This window comes from Diceros bicornis, chromosome 3 (genome assembly GCF_020826845.1).
Source record: "Diceros bicornis minor isolate mBicDic1 chromosome 3, mDicBic1.mat.cur, whole genome shotgun sequence".
Taxonomy (NCBI): domain Eukaryota; kingdom Metazoa; phylum Chordata; class Mammalia; order Perissodactyla; family Rhinocerotidae; genus Diceros; species Diceros bicornis.
In genome coordinates, this window is record NC_080742.1 from 90,915,043 (window position 1) to 90,930,103 (window position 15,061).

General features: G+C 41.8%; 1 protein-coding gene across 1 annotated transcript; it reads right to left on the bottom strand.

The window, feature by feature from the left end:
• Positions 1-11,346: 11,346 nt before the first annotated feature.
• On the bottom strand, positions 11,347-12,282 carry LOC131422473 (olfactory receptor 2F1-like). Its single transcript, XM_058569775.1, has one exon. The coding sequence runs from the start codon at positions 12,280-12,282 to the stop codon at positions 11,347-11,349; it is 936 nt and encodes a 311-aa protein (XP_058425758.1).
• Between the last annotated feature and the right edge of the window lie 2,779 nt (positions 12,283-15,061).

A 15,061-nucleotide genomic window follows, 5' to 3' on the forward strand; every position in this document is an offset into this window, starting at 1 on the left:
TTTAGAGAAAAAAGAAGATATCTATTTGAAACATCCTTGAAAAACAATTTTAAGAGACATAGGTTGTCCAAATATTTACTCTAAATTTCTAATAAAAACAATAAAACTATTTATTAAACATTACTAAAGCTAGCATATTATTTTTAAAAATCAAATTTATAATATTAGGTTATATTTTTATGATCTATATGTACCTTTTATGGTTGAGACTCTTGCATTAAAAATAGGTACTGCTTACGCACATTATAAGGCATTAGAGTATTTATCTAACTACTTTATTTTAAAAGTTTGTAGTATTTTTAATTTATGATACATTTTTGGGCATGTAAAGTGTTGATTTAATAATTTTTAGGTGGAAAACCAGCCCTCTATTTATGATATGGTTCCTATAGGAAAAAACAAGTTATATCATGATATACTCTTTGATAATATAAATTAGGAAAGAATATTATGAGTAAAATATTTGTTGTTTTTTTTTTTAATTTGGGAGTAAATTTCTTCTACTTAAGCTTTTAATTTCAACTAGTCATGCAGCAAAATATTTTATCAATGATAAAAGACTTTCAGGGTTAGTAGTGATATTGGACAAAGCTGAAATAGGCTCACATTTTGTAAACATAACCACATCATAACTGAACCTCCTTAGGTTCCTTCTCTTGCCTTGTGGCCAGGATGGAATTGCATCCTCCAGGTCAACCATAAATCCTAATTCACTGACAGGCGATTGATATCACTGTGGAGTTTGATGGGTTGAGGGAGGGAGGCCACCTCACACATCACACAGCAAACCTTCCTATAAATCACTGTAAATGTCTTTGATCTTCCCTTGAAATCGCTTTCCCCATTACAGCTGCCTCTTTCCCCATAACCTAAACTTCCTCAATCAGATGCCCATGCATGATTTTGTTTCAGGAAAGAACAATGTGAAGAAGCAGGCATCCTGTGCAGAGAAGGAGGTGATGGAAGCATCCAGGCTCTCAGGGCAGAGGATCTGGCATCTGATTCCCAGCATGATATATGACATGTTCTTAGCAGCTGAACCATGGGGTCTTCTACAAAGCAATCCCACTGTGTGGTGTGGGCAGCTTCCTGGCTTCACTGCCTCCATGCTCAACTCTCTAGCCCTCCTGGAGATTCTACAGGTCTTTTACTATCCCTTATAAACGATTTTTCTGCTTCATTTACTAGAGGGGGTTGTTATCATTATTGTTTGTAATGCAATCAAAACTGTGACTGATCTGCCCTGTTGATCTCAACTTCAAGTCCCCAAGCCAGTTGTCAGTCTTTCCAGGCATTTCACTCCACTAGCCTTCCCATCTCAGAACTTGCTTACCTAACAGGAAAGAGAGGCAGGGAGCAGTGCAGCAAAAAAAAAAAAAAACCTCAACCACCTTGGGACCCTCAATTTATAGAGGAACAACAACAGAAAAAGCAAAAGCAAAAATAATGCAGATGTACCCAAGACCTACCCAAGCAGAGATGAAAAGAGTAGAATGGAACCTTCTTTCCTTTTTTCCTAGTATCCCAAACAACACACCCCTTGCCCATGTCCTACCATATATACACTTTCTTTTTCCCAAAGCATGTCATTTCAAGGTACAAGGCTTGGGGTGTAAGGCTAAAGATTTTCTTTGCCTAGAACACTCAGGACTTCAGCTTCCAATCCTCCTCACCAAAAAATATCTCCCACTAATGATGCACTTAACGATAATAACTAATAGTGCCAGACACCGTTCTAAACACATTTTCTTCATTAACTTTAATTATTACATCAGGTGATATGACACAGGTACTAATATGAACTCCGGATTATCCAGTGAAGACTCAGGCCCAGAGACATTACAGTAACTTATCCAAGGTCACAGATAGGAATCTGAGGGGCTAAGTTTCAGACCAGATAGCCTCAACGCCCCAGGGATAATCTTCACACTTCCACCTTTCTCCAAGAGCCCAAGCTTGTCTCTACAGGTGCCATGTGCCAGCAACGTTCAAATGAAGGACTTTACTCTCCTCTTCATGGATGTTTGTTTAATTGTAATGACATAGAATGGATTAAATTCACTCTGTTGATGTTTTCCACAAGGGCAGCAACTCGTTTAGGGAGCAGCAGAGTTCTGGAGAAAACTTGGACCTCCATTGTAAGGCCATAAGACCAACACACCAGGAGTAGCCAGAGGAGGAAGCAGACAGTGCAGGGCATGTGGACGCTAGGAGCAGCTAAGTGAGCCACCTGATGGATTATTAAGGACAAGCATGTGGTTAGGAGGCCTGCCCCTCCCATTATAGGATGAAGAAGGTTCCAGTCGTCCATTGTCAGAAGGATCAGAGCTATCTAAATTCTCTACCATGTGAGATTGGAATTTCAGAAGCTTGAGAAGAAGACTTAAGTCATTACTAAAAAGGCTGAACTATTATCTGTATCTCAAATTTCTTGAAGAAATTTGATCTCCAAAAGGGCCCCACAAATATTACTTCTGTAAGTGGACCTTAGCTTAGAGCAGGGAAGTGTCTCATATGCAGAGAAATTTCACTGAAGATTTAATAAGCATCTTCCATGTTTGCTTTATCTTTCTTTACACAGTCTGGAGACTTTCTTGTCCTGTTACCTACCTAGCCTGGGGAAGTATCCATTGACTGAGAACTGATAATGCTGCATAATCTAGCTACCTCCCCGTAGTAGGAACTTGCCACTTCAAGGAAAAGGATCTGTGCAATCAGAGTAATTGGAACTTTCCTATCTTAAAGGTGTTTACATGCTCCAGTGCAAGGCATGGGAGATAGTAGCAGCAAGTAATGTACAGCTGTCTGAGGAGTAGAAGATGGGATCTGTAACCCAAGCAGAAGGATTACACTTAAGCAGGAGGAACGCAACCACTTCCGCTGTGAAAGGCTGGAGTTACCGATACACAGGGCAGAAGTTCTCAACCTTGGCTGCACCTCAAAATCACCTAAGGGGAGCTTTTAAAAATTCCAGGGCCGGCCCGGTGGCGCAAGCGGTTGGGTGCGCACGCTCCGCTGCGGCGGCCCGGGGTTCGCTGGTTCGGATCCCGGGCGCGCACCGACGCACTGCTTTGGCAAGCTATGTTGTGGCGGTGTCCCACATAAAGTGGAGGAGGATGGGCACGGATGTTAGCCCAGGGCCGTCTTCCTCGGCAAAAAAAAGAGGAGGATTGGCGGATGTTAGCACAGGGCTGATCTCCTCACAAAAAAAAAAAAAAAAAAAAAAAATTCCAATGCCCCACCTTCACCAAGACTAATTAAGTCAGAATCTCTAGATATTGAGCCCAGACATCAGTATTGTTAAAGGTCTTCTGGTGTTTCCAGTGTGCAGCCAAGTGAGGGACCCTCTGAAATAGATGCATTGCTGGGCAGAGGATCGTTTCTGGCTGAGTTTGCATCTGATGAAATTCCAATGGCGCTAGTAAAAAGAGTTGTGAGATTTTCTTCAGCCGTTCCTAGCACTTACAAATTTTTATTCGAGGAGGTACACACAGTGTCTTAGGTATCATTTTTAGAGTCCACGTTTGTATTAATCATATTCTTTATTTTCTATACTTTATGATGTTTTGACATCCTGGGGGCCTTGCTGCCTGGGGAGAGGCTGCCCCTCCCAGAGCTAGCTAATTCCTAGAGACAGCAAACCAACTTCCTTTGGAGAACACTTTTCCTATGCAATCCAATCGATCAAACTCCCATATCCCAACCACCTCCTTTATCTACTCTCGGGCACCAAGCCAACAGTTTCCCTGCCGTATGGCCTCTTGGCCAGGTCAACAAGACTGGACAGCTAGAGACCACTTCTATAGCCCAGAGCCCCCAACACTATTCAAACTACCCAAGCCTAAGCTTACTCAAGCTCTCCTACCCTGCCTGGCCCATTCCTTCCCACAGAAACCACAATAAAGGCTGAGGGCCATGCTCTCTCCTCTCTCCTTCTGCCTCCTGACTGACTTGGTGCCTCCCCATGGGCCCTTCATGGTGCAATGTGCCTTTTTGTCTCAGGAACTGGAACTAATAAACTCTTCCTTCAAAGGCAGTTGTCTGTGTGTCTGTCACCTCACCACACCTGATGAAAACAAATCCCAAGTACAAATCATGAAACAGTGTTAAAAATTTCAGCATTTAAAATGAAAGCCAGTTTACCACTCTGGCAGGTGATTAAACATGATTCAAGTTGGTTCTCCACATTTTTGGGGTCCTGGCTGGCCTGGCAGTCACTGCATGATCTCTGGCTGGACAGCATTTCTAGGCAAGAGCTTTGTTGTTTGGTGGCCAGCCGTTCGAACAGGCATGCTGAGGCTTGCGCAGTTGAGTATGATGCTCTTTTGTGGATTAGACATCTTTAAAGTCATCTCTGGAAATAGCAGTATCATTTGGCACTGTTGATCATTCTATCCTGGAAACTCTCTTTCCTTGGTTTCCATGACACTACGTTCTCTTGGATTCTCTTCTACTGTCTTGATTGCTCTTTTTAAAAAACTCCTGTGTGCATTCCTTTTCCTCTGCCTAGCCTTTATTTTTATTTTGAAAGCATTTCTTGAATAAGTAACACATACACATACGTAAGGAAAGTATTCAGTGAAAAGTAAAGGTGTGTCCCACCTTTGTATTCTAGTTCCTCAGATTCTTTATTTTGTTACAAATTGTGTGTGTGTGTGAGTGGGTGTGTGTATGTGTGTAACACATATAGGACATACACAAGCATACACAACATGCACATATGCAGATTATATTCTATGTGTTTTCATATATAAATTCTATCATGTCGTAACATTGATTTATTCACTCATTTTTTTCAACAATTTACTGAGCAGCTACTACATACCAGACAGTATTTGAGTAAAGTAGATAATTTTCATAAAGTTTATATTCTGTAGGGAGGAACAGGCAATTAAAAAGAGTGTCAGATAATTTCCAAGGACGAGAGATGATTAGAAATTAAAGCATGGTATTGTGAGAGAGGGCAGAGAGATGACGTCTATAGGGTGACCATTGAAGGCTTCTATAAGGAGTCACTCTTTGACTCGAGACAGCATCTGAATGACAAAGAGTCAGCCTGTGAAGATCTGTGGGAAGAATAGATTGATATTGACTCTAATATTAATGTTTTAACCCCTTTTTATTTTGAAATAGCTTTAGACTCATAGGAAGTTAGAAAAATAGTCCAGAGTCCTAGGTACCCTTCAGTCAGCTTCCCCCAGTAGTGACATCTTATTTGGCTGTAGTACAATACCAACACTGGGAAAGTGACATTGGTACATTACTGTTAACAAATCTACAGACCTTATAGAATTTGCACTAATCTTTTTAACCTGCATTCACATGTGTGTTTGTTTTGATGCAGTTTTATCCCACACATAGATTTCTGTAACTACAATCAAGATGCAGAACTGTTCCATCATCACAAAAGAACTCCTTTGTGCCCGCCCTTTGCATCTGTACCCAGCCCCCACCTTACCCTTCATGTTTTTCTGGTTTTTGCATTTCTTTGGCTGAGGAAGATGGGCCCTGAGCTAACATGGCCCATACTCCTTTATTTTGTATGTGGGACTCCCCCACAGCATGGCTTGATGAGCAGTGCATAGGTCTACACCTGGGATCCTAACCTGCAACCCCTGGGCTGCCAAAGTGGAGCTCGCAAACTTAACCACTATGCCTTCAGGCAGGCCCCTGTTTTTGATTTTTTACTTTCATGATAGTGGTTTTTACCATGCGCAGTTTTTACTGAATTTATCCAAAAAAAATTTAATGACTACTGGGATTTCGTTTCAAGTTAGAAGGCATAGTTCACTTTGATATCATTCAAAAAAAAACCTTTTGTTTTATTTTGGTACCTTTATGCTTTCATTTCTACACTGAAATATTTGAACCTTATGAAATTTATTCTAATATAAGGTGCCATGTATGGGTAAACTTTATTCTTTTCCAGATAATTAGCTTGTTGCCTTAACACTATTTATTGAATAATTGTTTTTCTCCACTGACTTAATATGCTACTTTTTTATCATTACTGAATTCCTGTATATATATGTTTATTTCCAGACATTCTATTCTGTTTCACTACTTTGGTGTGAGCATCTGCCACTGCCACTGCATTTTAACTATTTTAGGTTTGTGGTGTTTGAATAACCAGTAAAATAGTCCTTTTTCATGAATCTTCTTTTTCAGAAATTTCTTGGTATTATTTCTAGAATAATCTTGCTTGGTTCCAAACAAAAATCCACCCCCCCTCCTTTTTAATTCAGTTGGATCCTATGAACTGTGTAATTTCACATAAGGAGATGTATATATCCATGATATTGAGTCTTCTTATTTAAGGATGTGGTGTGCCTGTCCATTTGTTCACGATTTCTTTTATTACTTTCAGTAGCGTTTCCATTTTTTAAAAAAGAGTAATCTACATTACTATAATGTGTATACCTAGGTACACTGAGACCTTTATGCCTTACTTTCCTGGTTCAATAAATGTGGTGTGAAGACCTCTGAGTAACTGCAAAGGTTGAGATAGGTAATGTAAATGCATGACACATAAATAGTACTCAGCATGGCTTTTTAAAAGTAATTATAATAACGCATCATTAATATTATTTTTTTAAATTATTTTCTGTATCTGAATCAGTATGAAAAGAGTAGAGAAATCAGAGTATGATAAGGACATTTCTATCTACCAGGAAAAACTAGTTTTTCTGTTTCTTTTGCTGACTCTTGTTTTTCCTGTTTTCAATTTTTTTTCAATTGCCAAATAGAGAAAATATGCTATGTTCGACTGAGACAAAGAAACTCCACTCATGGTGGATAGTGAATTTCTCAAAAAGGGATTCAGATGCTGAAGTACCTGGAGTTCACTAGACGCTCCCTAGATGCCACGACTCCAAGATAGTAATTCACTCAAGTAGCATTTTGACATCACCTGAGGGAAGCAAGAGACGAGCAAAAGGTTTTTTTTTCTTTGAAGATTTAAAGGGCAAAGAAGGAAATTATAACAGGAATATGAAGAGAGTTGTTAGATATTACCTAGCTATTATCTTTACACTTCATTTCTATATTATGTTTTGTGAGGTTACTTTGTTGAGCTGTTATATTGAGGAAAGAAATGAAAAGTCTGAGAAAACATACTGGAAATCAGATTAGATCAATGAGAAATCATATTGATGGATGGACCCTTGACCATGTGCTAGACATTCCTCTGCCCTCTTCTGGTAGTGTTTCCTACTCATAAGTCCAGTTCTGTGTTGTCAGGAAAGCTTATCTAAAACCCCCACCTTATCAACTAGTGGAAAATACCACCGCTCACTAGTAAAGGTTTTATAAACGATAAATTTTATAAAATTTAAAAACACATTAACACAAACCAATATATAAATCAGAATGTGTTAACCTCTCAGAGGGGCCACAGATTGTTTGAGAATTTATTCAGTAGACAGTGCTCTGTGCTGGGGTAAAGTAGTGAGCATCACAAATGCAGTTTCTTCCCTCATGGAGTTGACAGTCTTGTGGGGAGTCAGCAATAAAGTTTCTAGTCATACAAATGAGCACATCTCTGCAAAGTGGGAAAAGTGCTCTGAGAGAAAGCATCGAAGCCTATGAGAGTGTATAACAGGAGAACATGCAGAGAGTTGGAGGGAGGGCATATTGCAGAGGGATTCCCTCAAGACGTGATAAAACTGGATGAGATACCATTTTAACACAATTTCCAGGGTGCTCATAGATTCTGAAACCTGACAATGAGCTCCAGGCAAAGAACTTCTGCTCCCTAGTGGTATTCCTGGTCATGTGATTGTGTGAAGCAAAGAATGCTGCATGGGGAGGATTTTATTCTGGAAAGAAGAGATTGGATTTGTGGCCTCCTGGAAAGGCAGGGAGGTCTTGCCCTCAGAGCAGGCATGCTGACACAGATGCTGGAAGACGCCATTGGAATTCTTCCCCTGGCCTGTTAGCCCAGGGTCTGCCTCACCCACTAGAGCACCGATTTAATCCAGCTCAACCAGGGCAAGCAGCCCGCCCTAGGGACTAGCCCCACTAAACTGCAAGCCCTCAGGCAACGTGTGGGCCGCATAGGCTGAGTGCCTGGATCCTCTGCAGCTGGGCTAGTTGGTCCACCTCTGTGGGGTAGGGCATGTGTGAGGAGTGGGTGGAGTGTGTGGGGCAGGTGTAGAGTGTGTGGGGCCTCTGCAGTGGGGCAACGGGGTCTGCTTCAGTGGTCAGGGTGTGCCCATGGGGCAGGACTGTTTTGACTGTGTGTGTGGCCCTGTGGGCAGTGGGGCTCGTCAGTTGCAGCAGACTTGTGCTTCTCAAACATCCCCATAGGGGGTCGGCCACATCACATTGGAGAGAGTTTTCTTTAAAATTCATTCTGTCATCCAGGAGCTCAGTGTAGCATCTTGTTATTGATGTTTCCACAAAGCCCACTCTGTGATGCCACCTCAAGAGTGACTCCACTCAGACGGGTTTCTTGAGGGACTAAACGGTTGTTTCCTCTTGATTAGTAAGTGTCTTTTAAAAACATGGAATCTCTCTTTAAAGAGACAAGGGCCAAAAAATATTTCTAAATTCTAAAACTCAACCAATGGGTAGGAAAATATTTTGGACCCTCTTTTCTTTTTCTAATCCGTAACTTAATGAATAGATGTCTTCTCGGATAAGCTAGATGTACACACTCCTGCCATGGAGAATAGAATATAAGTATTATTTTATATACAAAAGATATTTTATAATTATTATAATTAGAACGTGTCGATAGATTATTGTCCCAACTATATCGTAATTTAGTGAAGAAGAATTATACCTCCACCAGTATATATATATATTTTTTTTGTGAGGAAGATCAGCCCTGAGCTAACATCCATGCTAATCCTCCTCTTTTTGCTGAGGAAGACCGGCTCTGAGCTAACATGTATTGCGAACCCTCCTCCTTTTTATTCCCCAAAGCTCTAGTAGATAGTTGTATGTCATAGTTGCATACCCTTCTAGTTGTTGTCTGTGGGACCGGCCGCAGCATGGCCGGACAAGCGGTGTGTCGGTGTGCGCCCGGGATCCGAACCCGGGACGCCAGCAGCGGAGCGTGCGCACTTAACCACTAGGCCACGGGGCCAGCCCGCTCCACCAGTATAGAACCAACACCATTGCTTTTGGCTGACACTCTCCAACTTTGAACTGGATTTATCAAAAAGCTTCATACACACAGTTCGCTCATTCAATTATTTTGGTGATCCCTTTGTAGCCAGGCTATGTTAGAAGGTGTACTAGGATATCACATTGCTCAATGCTAGATGTTCCGTAGGTATGTGATGATGATAAAGGAAAATATATTAAATTATAAGTGTTTGTGATTTGTTCTCCTGCAGGTACTAAGGAGGAAGAACTCCAGATGTTTCTTTGTTGTACAAATGCAGACACTGGGCAAAGGGCAGGCAAATGCCTACACACAGAGGCTTTGGTTGGAAGAGAGAATGTTGCAATGGAACAGAGAAAGGAAAAACTACTCTGTTGATTTGAGGGAAAGAAATTAATAGTTAGAGAAGGATCTAAACACAAGAGATAATTTTTGACTGTGGATTGGGATCGAGCACCTGTGATGGGAGTGGGAGTGATGGGGGAAAGGAGCAGGGAGGGGAAGAGGGCAGATGGAGGCTGCAGATAGTGCTAGAGAGAGAAGGAGGTAGGCAGGGGCTGAGGGAGTAAGTGAGGGAAGGGAGGTCTTCAATAAAAAGTGAAAGGAAAAAAGGTTTTGCTGGACATTTATCCAGAGAGGATATACAAACAGCCAATAAGCACACAGAAAGATGCTCAATATCATTAGTCACTAGGGACATGCAAATTAAAACCACAGTAGGATACCACTTCACACCCACTGGGATGGTTATACTCAAAGACACAGAACATAAGTGTTGGGAGGATGTGGAGAAATTGGAGCCTTCGTTCATTGCTGGTGGGAATATAAAATTGTTCAGTTGTGGTGAAGAACAGTTTGGCAGTCCATCAAAAAGTTACACATAGAATTACCATATGATCCAGCAATTCCACTCCAGAGTATATACCCAAAATAATTAAAAACTGGTTTTCAAACAAAAATTTGTACATGAATGTTCATAGCAGCACTATTCACAATAGCCAAAGATTAGAAAAAACCCAAATGTCCACAAATGGATGAATGGATAAACAAAATGTAGTTATTTCTATACAATGCAATATTATTCAGCCATAGAAAAGGAATGAAGCACTTCTACGTGCTGCAACATAAATAGACCTTAAAAACATTATGCTAAGTGAAAGAAGTCAGACACAAAAGGTCACATATTGTATGATTCCATTTTTATAAAGCATCCGGAACAAACAAATGCATAATGACAGAAAGCAAAGTAGTGGTTGTCAGAGCCAGTGAGGAGAGAGAAATGGGGAGTGACTGCTGAAAGGGTATGAGATCTCCTTTTGAGATGATGAAGATGCTTTGGAACTAGATAGACTTGAGGTTACACAACAGTGTGAATATACTAAATGCCACTGAAGCGTACACCCTAAAACAGTTAAAATAATGAATTTTATGTCAGGTAAATTTTACCTCAATTTAAAAAAAAGTTTTAGTTGGCATTTTAAAAGATACTCCATTCCCTCCTCCTCAACCTTTTGGCATTTTCTCAATAGATTGATTATAAGTTTGAATTGTTATCACATTATGTTTTTGCTTGTTTGTGGGTACAACAAACCAGAGATCTGTTATAGTTTAGTAAGAGATGTTTTATTCTGATTTTTAAAAGTTGTTTTAAACATTTTTCTGGATAAAATTATCACTGATTTGCTTTATATTTTAGGATGTTTAGAGCTCAATCATTAATTGTGTGTTACAAGAGCAGAGAGAAATTATCACCAATGGGAAACTGATTCTTTCCTTGGTGAATAGCTCAGCTCGCCTCTGATCATGTGTGACATGACCTTCTAGTCAAGCATGAGTTATGAATACATCCCTCAGTTTCCACAAGAGGATATCCTTAGACTTGATTACGTAGAAAGATATGTGTTTGAGATCCTGAACATTTGACGTTTTGGCCAGTCATTTGTCACCACTGCAGGTCTGAGAGGGAAACATGCAGAGTGATGTCCATGTGACTCACACATGGTCTGGTCCTGCTCATCAGCGTTGTGGGCATCTTTGCTCTGACTTTGGCTCAAGTCCCTGGTGAATTCCCCACCCTACTGAGCTGGGCTGGACCAGGTCCTTCCACCTGCTCGCTTACACACGAACTCACACACACACGCACAGGCATACACACACATACAGACATTATGCAGGAGGGCATGCTCCAGAGCCCACTGTATTCAAAATGAGGCCCTCTTGTGACAAAGCCGCTACTAAAGTTTTGATTCAGAACTCCTCATCAGAACTCGACTCAGAGCAGCCTTCATGTCCTTGTTCCGCAGAGCGTAGATGAGAGGATTCAACATGGGAGTCACCACAGCATAAAACAGCACCATCACCTTGTCTTTGGCTGAGGCTATGGAGCTGGGCTGCATGTAGATAAGCAGGGCCGTTCCACAAGACGTGGAGACCACAGTGAGGTGGGAGGCACAAGTCCCAAAAGCTTTGCGGCGTCCCCCGGTGGAGCGGATCCGCAGGATGGTGGCCACAATGTGGGCGTAGGACAGGGAGACCAGGCAGCAGGGCACCAGCAACACCACCACGGTGGAGACCACTATGACCACCTGGTTGAGGGTGACATCCACACAGGCCAATCTGACCAGTGCCAGTGTCTCACAGGACACATGGTTCACCACGTGGTGCCCACAGGTGGGCAGGCGCATGGTGACCGCCGTCTCCACTGCAGAATGAGCCAGGCCTACAAGCCAGGAGACCGCTGCCAGCACCGCACAGCTCCTAGGGCCCATCACTGCCACATAGTGCAGGGGATCGCAGACTACCACATAACGGTCATAGGCCATTGCTGCCAGCAGCAAGAACTCAGTGCCCCCTAGGGCCAACGAGAAGAAGAGCTGGGTTGCACATCGGGTGAAGGAGATGGTCTTCTTCTCCAGGAGGAAGTGCACTAGCATCTGGGGGACCCCACTGGAGGTGTAACAGATGTACACGACTGCGAGGTTACAGAGGAAGAAGTACATGGGCAGGTGCAACCGGGCATCCAGCCCAATCAGGAGGACAATGAGCCCATTGCCCAGTAGGGTCAGCAGATAGGCAGCTCCAAACAGGACAAAGAGTCCAGCTTGGATCTGCCTGTCACTGGAGAGCCCCATTAGGACAAACTCACTCACCCAGGTCAGGTTGTCCCTCATGGAGGAGGTGTGTCAGGCTGTTGGGGGAGGAGCAGAGTCAGGGAGGGACGAGTGATTGTCTTACTTTAGAAGTCTGGGATTAAGCCCTGGGCTAGGACTGAGGCTGGAATTGGGACACCTCCACTCAGGTTTCCACCTAGGGGCTCAGGGACAATGCAATGAAGATGTTGGAGAAAGGGACATTTGGGTGCTCACTCTACTCTGGGGAATTCTCAAGGTTAAAGTCCTTTTTCTGGTCATCCTTCTATGTTAGGATCCAGCACAGTTAGAGTTATAGAGGAGATAACCTATCAATGCAGAAGGAAAGATAGGGGAAAACGTGGTGAAGAATAGGGAGAAAAAATGATGGAAGGAAAGAAAAAAATAGAAAGTAAAAGAGAAAGGAAAACTAAGGAAGAAGGGTAGAAAATGGAAAAGGAAGGAAGGACAGTGGAGCCCAGGGAAGAAAGGAAGGATTCTTCAGTGGCAGGAGCAGAGGGTAGAATGTTTTAATCAGATCTTGATGCAAAGAGTGGTGCCCCTGGTTCCTCCGTGTTGTTCCTAAAAGGCTGAGCTCAGTTTCTCTTCATGTTTCTTCTCGGGTCTGGTCTAGGTCACTGCCTAGAAAGGAATCCTCTCATGTCATTCTCATTGTGCCCATCAGTCAGATGATGCTTCAGTCTTTTAAACCAATACCTGCTAAGCCCCTGCTCTGTGCAGGGACTGTTCTGGATGTCAGATACCTGTCTGTGAACCAGAAAGACAGAGTATGAGCCCTGTTTCCTTTGTTCTTATATTGTCATCAGGGACACATTAATAATTACAAAAAATTAAATGAGAATAATTGTGCTAAGAGCTATGAAGGAGAAGACCAAGGTTACTAGTTGGCTAATTACATTGGCAGCTGTAATTAAATTACCACCACAGTTGTTCTTTCCTCCTCGATAATGTCCTATTTATATAGTAAGCTGTGGGCATATATTCAGATGTTTAAATAAATAATTAACAAATTGATGTAATGAGAGCATTTGGAAACCAATGATACTCACATCTTACTACTGAGTATGAAGTGATTGAAATCCACTGAATCTTCTCAGAGGGAGTGAATTCTCCTCTCTCAGCTAAGATTGTGCTGGCTTATCTCCCTTCCAACATGTCGACCACCGTCTATAGAACTAGAATTAAATGCCATCAGTTTTTTCTAATAGAAATGCAATCTCAAAGCACATTTCCTTCTCTTACAAAAATTAGTAAATTAACTCATTTATTAAGAATATTTATTGAGTATATGAGCCACTACGCTTTCAACCAACTTCTAGGAGATGCTGCCTTTCAACGTTAGGGATTCGTGTTTAGAAAATCAGCAATGCCACAAAACCAAATAAAAAACTTGAAAAGTTGGATCCTGGTAAAGTCTGTGAAAATCAAATGAGACAGCTGAACAAAGGATAAATGTAATACTACATCAGTGTTCAGAAAACCAGAGCAGAGCCATAGAATCAAACACAATAGAATTGAAAAGCATCATCTAATTCAGACGTCTTCTGGCTGGGAAGAGTGCCCTGGGCTTTCGTTGGTGGAGGAAGAGAGGAGAGAAGCTGGATGGAGCAGGCATTTTTTGCTTTCCACTCAGCCCTGGCCCTTAGGTAGTCAGAAGCTGTCTCTGCAGAGATTGCCAAGAATAGAAACTGGCTTTAGGTTCTCAGGGTTGCAGATGGGTTCTAGGGCCAGAGCAAAGTAGCTGGTGGCTGGGGTTCTGAGCACTGCCCCAGGGATCCTGGTCCTTGTATCAGCAGAGGAAGTAACTCAGCTCTGATCTACTACTATCTGGAGGCTGCTACAGCATCCAGAATCCTCACCTTCAGAGTCGTAGTCATGGATCCAGATTCCCTCCAGAAGGGCTCTGTTACTATATAAGAGAATAAAAAATGTTAGAAATGAAAGGAGGCATAGAGATCATGTATTCCACCCGTTTCATTTTACACAAGGAAACTAAGGACCTTTTTTTCCAATAAATTTTTGATATTGTTTTTAGATTATGATAAACTATTTTTATTAATAGATGGCTTCATCCTCCAATTTTTGCAATAATTAGAGAATTTCATTGCACTTTGCTGGACTTAGTGAACATTTACCAAGCACTGAGTAGTGCCTGCTCCAATGGCAGGCGGTGGGGTAACAGAGATCAATACAGCCTGGTCTCCCTCTCCAAGAACTCAGGCTGGCAAGAGCATTGAGAGGGTGAGTCATTATAATCTTATAAGAGTTTTGAGAGGAAGCTGGATTATCCAGTCTGATAACTGGACACATAGAGTTAGACTATGTAAATAGCCACCCAGATACATAGAATTAATGAAGTAGAAGCAAAGAAACAATGAGTACATTTGCTTCTCGAGAAAGTAGATATGGTTTAAGGGTGTATATAGATTGGTAGTAAGGAGATCTAGGTTTCAACCAGTATCAATAAACTGTCTAGGTATCATTTTAAGTCACTGACTTTTTGAGCCATCTGTAGAATGAGCGAGTTGGGTAAGCAGCAAGATTTCTTCCAGCAGTAAAGATCTGTAATAAATGAATATACATAAACTGTAGTCTAAAGCAGTATAGAAGAGAAAAAGAAATTCTTCATTCTTTGATCACTGTCAGTATGAACAGCTAGTGGGACAGTAGGAAATTAGATATTACTGGTTACTGGGATTGGGGATCAAAGGATTCATATCACACATAACTGTTTGGGGAGGTGCCAATGAACGGGACCAGGTTGACTTGAAAACCAGATGCTAAGGAAATAGGGAAAGGG

Excerpts from the sequence above, each read along its gene's own strand:
- LOC131422473 (XM_058569775.1), bottom strand. The coding sequence starts at position 12,282 with ATGAGGGACAACCTGACCTGGGTGAGTGAGTTTGTCCTAATGGGGCTC.